Consider the following 7,880-nt stretch of genomic DNA (forward strand, 5'->3'; position numbering starts at 1 on the left):
TTAGGAGCCATCGTAGGGCTTAGATAAAAATTCTCAGAAAGCGCATGCGTAGTGACGTAAGCGTGTATGAGAAAAAAATCGCGATAGAGTGAAGTCGTGAAAGTCGAAGCGTGATATAGCGAGGGATCACTGTATATGCACTATTTTCTCATGTTCAGGATCTAGTCCATTAGATGCCTGAAAATACCTGCAAAACTGACCAGCAGTATGCTGAATAGCTTTTAATTTGCAGCAGTCTGTCAGGAGAGAGCCTTGAGGGAAGGCTATCACCCATCCAGTTTCTGCTACTGCGTGGGTTGCAATGGCTGCTCTGTGAAACTCTGATTTGAATAAAGTCCACACTCCCCATTCTCCTGATCCATCCATCCCTGTGTGAATGCCACCAGTTCTGAGCCTTGAAGTGCGACCCCTATGGGAGGCACTTTGCCATTGTCTGAGATGTCAAATCATCTGCAGAAGCATAAAAAAAAAATTAATTTGAGTGGTGTATAAAAGCTTTTTGAATGGGATAGCAAGTGCATTAGATAGATAGATCATCAATGTTCATTATTTTCAAAAATAAAACGTGTTTTGTTTTAATGATGTCTGGTGCAAAGGTTTTTGACCCACCCTTATTTATTACATATAACTACAGTAGAGTCTCGCTTATCCTACCTTTGCTTATCCAACATTCCGTATTATCCGACGTCCCACCACAGAAAAAAAACAAAACGCATTAATCGGCAACAAGAACTGCAAGTTGCGAGCGTGAGCGTAGACTATTTTTTGTTACTCCCAACTCTACCGCAGCTAATTATAGTGGAACCTCGGTTTGCGAGCATAATTTGTTCTGGAAATGTGCTCGCAGTCCAGAGCACTCATACAGTATATACATGCGAATTTCCCCATAAGAAATAATGGAAACTCAGATGATTCATTCCACAACCCCAAACTATTCATATAAAAATGATTAACACCAAAACTTCATAAAGCAAATTAACCTGCACTTTACCTTTGAAAAGAATCATGGCTGGTGTGAGTGAGTTTCTAAACTCTTGTGGGATTCCACCCAACGGGAATACATGCGGAAGAGCGTCCAAAAGCAATCGCAGTCTCCCAGCGCTGTAGCAGTTCGCCATTAAAGCGAATACGAAAAGATCACGGACATGCTATAAGCGCCTGCCGTCGATGGGTGATACAAGGAACATTATTAATGCGTAGGGCACACTATTACTTTCCCCCCGACCCTGCCTGACTGCTGTGTCTGTGTATAGGAGAGTGGCAGATCCCGCTACAATAAATAACTGCGCTGTTGCCGTTTCAAGCTTAATAAAGCTGGTGTTGTTAAAAGAACTGAGACTCAGCTTTGAGTTTTTCGGGTGCAAGACGGGGACTCGCACGTCACAGCACACACACACACACACGCAGTCACAATGCTGTAGTAAACAGTATATGCTCATACGGATGTTGATTATATGAGTGACGGAGTTAAGGCTCTTAATTACATGCAAACTGCAATTAATTACATTGAGCAACAAGAAGAAGCTACAGGAATCGACATAATGATGCTGCAGAGATGGCGAGACTTGACAGCGAAGAAACGGCACTCGTCAGGAAAGCAGACTGTGATCAAAAATGTCTTTAAATCTTTTTAAATGTCTTTAAAACTTTTTAAGTACAGTACATACTGTATTTAACTTCAGACAATTCTGTAACTAAGTTTGTTTTTTCAGTTAATTTATTCTGTTGTTTTGTTGTAAAATATGATTATTAGGTTCGTAATGAGTAAAATTTTAACATAGTTTGACGTTTAGTAGGCTTTTTCTTAACACCTGCCATTATCCAACATTTTCGCTTATCCAACGTTCTGCTGGCCCGTTTATGTCGGATAAGCGAGACTCTACTGTATATGATTTGTGTGTGTACTGTTCCCAACACAGCAGTAATTCATGATGCAAAGATTTACAGATTTTTTGTTTCTTCTACTCTGAAGGTTTGCATTAATCGATGCTTGGAAAGAGGAAAGAGCAGTGGCCGTAGTGATGACAACAAGGAGAGCCTTGAAAAAAGGTAATGTGATAAATAAATACTACAAATCTTGGAAACTCTTTCTTTCAAGTGTTTATAAAATTTGTTTTGTTTTTGTTACAGGATTAGAACCTATCTTGAGTCCACTAGGCCAATAATTGAGCAATATCAAAAGCAGGGCAAGGTTCACACCGTTGATGCCTCCAAGTCAGTAGATGAAGTAAGTTTTAATTTTGTGAAGATTTTTTTTTTTTTTAACGTTTCAGAATTTAAATACTTTTTGAATGGTGTTTACAGATCATTTCCAAACTCCAGCGACCAACGATCTGGTGCTTTAAGTCTTGATATACAAAATACTGTTGGGGGAAAATTAAGTATTTGATCCACTGCTGAATTTTTAAGTTTGCATACTTACAAAGAAACGAACAGTCTTTTAACTTTTAAGGTAGTTTAATTTTGGAGGAAAGAGACAAAATATCAACCAAAAATCCAGAAAAAACACATTACGTAAAAGTAATTAATCGATTTCCAGGTCATTGAGTGAAATAAGGATTTGATCCCCCTACAGCCCAGACAGAATTCTGGCTCCCTCAAATTGGCTGTGTGCCACATATTACAATCAATCAATAATAATAATAATACATTTTATTTAAAAAGTGCCTTTCTTAACACTTAATGTCACCTTACAATGAAATTAAAAAATAGCAATAAATTATAAAAACAAAAAGGATGATAAAATCAAATTGCAATATGGGTACAGAGGTAGTAACAAACATCAAAGATAACAGGCAGTGACAGGGTTAAATTCATAATTGGTATGCCAGTTTGAAAAGTTTTGAGGGCAGTTTTAAAATGTGTTATTGAGTCTTGTTGACAGATATGTGAGGGAAGAGAATTCCCGAGTTGAGGAGCACCATGAGAGAATGCTCGAGCTCCCGTAGGTTAGAGTTTGATGTGTGGTACAGAAAGTAGAGCTGCAGATGAGGATCAGAGTGAGCGAGAGGAGTGTCAGTCTGTAGGAGATCAGTGAGGTAGGGAGGAGTGAGGCTGCGGAGAGCTTTAAAGGTTAAGAGTGGTATTTCGTATTGTTTGGTTTTAAACAGGGAGGCAGTGAAGTTGAGAGAGAACAGGTGTAATATGTGGTTATTATTCTAGTAGCAGATTTTGAAATAAGTTGTAAGCAAAGAATACATTTTTGTGGGGTGCCAAATAGAAAAGCATTACAGTAATCTATATGTGAAGTAACTAAGGAATTAACCGATACTTCAGTATTGTGTTGTGCAAGAAAAGGGCGAAGTCTAGAAATATTTCAGAGATGGAAGAAGGCAGTCCAAGAAACATCACTTATATGGGAAGAAAAAGAGAGGATACTGGGAAGAGATGTTTCTGTTAATGTTGTTAATTAAAATGAAAGAACGGTTAACCTCAGCGAGTGTGGTTTTAGAACCAATGAGGAGCACCTCAGTTTTATTGCTATTTAATTGGAGAAAATTGTGAGTCATCCATGAGTTTATTCTCAATAAATCAATTACAGATACTCCTGATCTCAACTCGTTATGCATATAAAGTACACTTGTCCACAGAATCAATCTCTTCCATTCCAACCTCTCTACTACTTTGGGTGAGACCAAAGAGCCCGGATGTTCACTGGCAAACTTATGACAGGCCTGTACATGTCCCTTCTTTAGCAGGGGGACCTTGTGGGCGCTGCAAGATTTCAATCCATTATGGCGTAGTGTGTTACAAATGGTGTTCTGATATGTTAAAATATATATATATATATATATATATATATATATATATATATATATACACACACATACACATGTATTTATGTGTGTGTGTGTGCGTATATAATTAATATATATACCCCCGGACCAGCACTACATGCAAGCCACTTTGCGGCTCTGCTGTTCGCGTATGGGGATGCAGATGTACAATTTAAACAGATTGTTACATATGCATAATGGAACTAACTGTTTTACATTACAGCGACTAATTGACCATATTGCAAAATAGTAAAATGTAATAATTTGAAAGTAAATTGTTTCTTATTGCGATCGAGTTTTTCGTTGTTTTATACGATTTTGTTCTGTTTGGCCTTGAAATTAACATTCATATATTTTTTAAACTGACACTTTTACTATAAAACTTCAGTAAAAACAATTTTTTTAATTAAATTTTCGTCAATATCGCATTGAATTTTAATTCTGTGTTTGGACATTGTGAACGCAATGTATAACCGCCCATGAGAGAATTTTGTTTCTTTCCCTCTAATAAATAAACCGACTTTTTCGAATATTTGTCTCTGTGATTTGTTAATTGTCTTTGCAAAATCTATTCTAATGGGAAACGATTAACGTTTTAATACGAATGGCATATCAAGATCTCCTTTGTTGTCTAATGTTATCTGAGGAAGATGGTACTGCATTACCTTTCTTGGATACATCCTTCTTTCAACAGTAATTTGGGCGTTGGAAGACCGAACAGTGTTAATGGTTGTAGTTATTGTTCGGAATAATATAAGTTGATGTTTTCATCTTCCGCACGATCACCAGCACCGTTTCAGCATAGACTATTGATATTCATTTAACCAATTTGCATTGTAACCGATCGATAATTTTCGCATTAAATCATTTGACTTCGTTTCTCGGTGCTAGGATTGTTCGTGTACTCATTTCTTTTGTTGATATCTCTTCGGGATGAACTTCAGCAGTACGATTTGGATATTATACGTCTTCTTTATTTGGGAACTTAAAGTGAGGAAAATGTAAAAATTTATAAGAGCTGAGAGAGCAGCAAATGTGTCTGTCAAAAGCATTCACACCAATGAGAGGTGAGAGGACCGTGTGCGTGGTTGAATATGGTTGAGAGGAGGGCGTGACTTGAAACAATCTCATGTGAAAAGTCTCATCTTGCGGGATTTGAAAAAGTCTTTCAAAAAAGTCTCATCTCGTCGCAGGTTTTATATATATATATATATATTTATATATATATATATATATATATATATATATATATATATATATATATATATATATATATATATATATATATATATATATATATATATATATATATATATATATATATATATATATATATATATATTTATATATATATATATATATATTTATATATATATATATATATATTTATATATATATATATATATATTTTATATATATATATATATTTATATATATATATATATATATATATATATATATATATATATATATATTTAAATATATTTATTTATTCTGTAGAAAGCCAAATTTTCCCCAGGGAATGACCAAAGTTCTATCTGATTTCATAAATAAGTAGTTTGCAGAACAGTTACTGTAATGAAATGAACAATTTGTATGTATAAATGTAAATAATTTACTTTTGTATCTTCCAGGTCTTTGCAGAAGTACAGAAAATTTTTGACAAGGAAGGATAAAGCCTGGATATGAACTGTTGCCTTCAGACATAGTTAGCCATTCTTGAATATTTTTTCAGAGATTCCTACGCATTCTTTTAATTTTTTTTTTATTTTTACTTGAAAACATTTTGGTTTTAAAAAAAAAAACATAACAAAAGAAAATGCATAATTCAATTAAGAAGAAGAAAATAATGTTTACTTTTGGGTAGAGGATGAAGTTGGCTGAAAAAAATGAAAATTTTGTGATCCTGTAACATTTCGCGGGTGCAGAGTGTTAGAGATCCCCTCCAAAATTCACAGGTAGATTATTTCCTGGTGCATACGTGTGTTAGAGCTGTCAAAAGGGCTGGACCCTCCTCGAGATAGTCAGTCAGTGAGTTGTTGAAAGGTTTTATGCAGTCGGTGAGACAACACTAAATAATGCTGTTGGCCTGACCCAGAAGGACCAAACTACATAACATTCAGTCTCAGGATAAAAAAATTCAGTCATAGGTTTATCTGTACAATTTCTTGAGGACTGCAACATTCTGCTTTCAGTGTGATGTACTGAAACTTTACCTTATCATGTCTTTAATTTGGCTACTGCCTTGCCGTAGCGTCCATTATATGCAGCAATTCAGACGAAGAGCTAAAAAGCTTTTCTTTCATCATGCAACTCCCTTTATGTGCCAGTTATGTAGATTAGCTGGGATTTTCTTACTCTACCTGATATGTTCTCTATGAAAATATAATCAAGTTTACCTGCTCTTATGACAGATTACCATTTTAATGCAATGATTTGGGAAGATTGATACCAATTTTGTTTGTTTTTCTCTGTATTTTTATCTTTTGGACTTTTTTCAGATTAGTCAGCTTTCAGTGGGCTTTTATGCATCTCAGTCTCTCTAAAAGTTTCCATATGGCAGGGTGAAGTCCGGATTGCTTACTCTTTTATATATGCCAACATGTGTTTGGCACCTTTTTGGTCATTTTACATTTTGAGAGTTTATGATTTAAAGACTCCTGGTGTCTGCAATTCAAGTGATGCAGCGAGCAAAAGAGGAATAGCGGATATGCAGCCTTGGCAAATGGTAAAGTATATAGGACAAATGACGGACAGAAATGCAATAATGAGATCTTTTTAGGTCTGACTCTGTGGTTTATTTTTGCAGTCTCAAAATCTGAAATCATCAGTTGCCTTAATTTCTATTTAATAACGCTGAGGTAAAATAGATGATGTGCACCATCTTATTTTTTACTTCATTGGTTGCTCTTACAGTATGGATTTCAGATTTTTGTATATATATGTGTGTGTATATTATATATTCGTATAGTATACACACATACAGTACAAACATGCAATTATATACACATACCGTATGCTTATATATATATATATATATATATATACACTGAAGTGTTAGGTGTGTGTGTGTGTGTATGTATATAATATAGGCTGTACATCTCAGATTTTGACTTGAACATTACTTAATTCCTTCCCATTAGCCCCATTTTCAACAACAGAAAGGATGAATGAAAAATTGTCTCTTTATGGTAATTGTGATGTGTACAAAAGTGTCCTAGGAATTAATTATATTAAGAGAGCTGTTATTTTTTTTAATGCATATTTTAAATGTTTTATGTCAATTTTTTTTTTTCTTTTTTGCCAACAAGTTTTTTTTTTTTTGCTCTGAAATGTTAACTTTCATAAATATTAAGGTAGCCCAAGCTAAAGGTTGGTTCAGGTTTTAAACTTTACAGGAACTTATCAGGCTAATAAATCCTTCAGTTTTATTCACTTGTCAACTAGCACAGCACTCTTGTAGATTTCTTTGTCCAAATCCTTTAGTTTTATTTTTAACCTCCAGCTCATTTTCTGCTCTTTTAGCCTTCATTTCCCTCCCCTTTTGTGTAAACTGTGGTTTAATTTCTTGAATTGTTCAAATATTATCGTTGTTAAACTCACAGTGAAAGGACCATTACATGTTTAAATCAGGCGTTCTTTTAATCTACATAGGACAAAACAAATCATGATGTGCTGAAAAGGAAATATCTCACAAAATATACCATTCTTGAAACCTCTCTTTGTCTTGTTATTTTAAGGTATTAAATTCTATTTTGGAACTGTGTTCTTTTTTTATATATATAATGAAGACGTTTTTTTTTTTTTTTGAAGTGTGTGTGTGTATATATATATATATGTATATATATATATATATATATATATATATACATATATGTATATATGTGTGTGTGTGTGTGTGTGTGTGAGTGAGTGAGTGTATATGTGTTTTATGTGTGCATATATGTATATTGTAAAATGATCAGATTCAACACACCTGAAAAGGTTTGGGGCAGCCACCTGTCTATTATCCCTGGATGCAGGGTTCATTTTTGAACAAGAGATGTTTCTCTGTTGGACTCCAGAATTGAACTGCTGAAGGTTTGCAAGGATGGCGGCTTTGAG

General features: G+C 34.5%; 1 protein-coding gene across 1 annotated transcript in view; it reads left to right on the plus strand.

The window, feature by feature from the left end:
* Window positions 1–7,495, plus strand: part of cmpk (cytidylate kinase) — a 63,166-nt gene extending 55,671 nt beyond the window's left edge. The window contains exons 4-6 of the mRNA XM_039734821.1: window positions 1,973–2,049; window positions 2,131–2,227; window positions 5,411–7,495. Of these exons, the coding sequence (XP_039590755.1) occupies window positions 1,973–2,049; window positions 2,131–2,227; window positions 5,411–5,452 (216 nt within the window). The 3' untranslated portion in view covers window positions 5,453–7,495. The remainder of the gene's footprint in view (window positions 1–1,972; window positions 2,050–2,130; window positions 2,228–5,410) is intronic.
* The last annotated feature ends 385 nt before the right edge of the window (window positions 7,496–7,880 follow it).

Source organism: Polypterus senegalus, chromosome 14 (genome assembly GCF_016835505.1).
Source record: "Polypterus senegalus isolate Bchr_013 chromosome 14, ASM1683550v1, whole genome shotgun sequence".
In the NCBI taxonomy this organism is placed as follows: Eukaryota; Metazoa; Chordata; class Cladistia; order Polypteriformes; family Polypteridae; genus Polypterus; species Polypterus senegalus.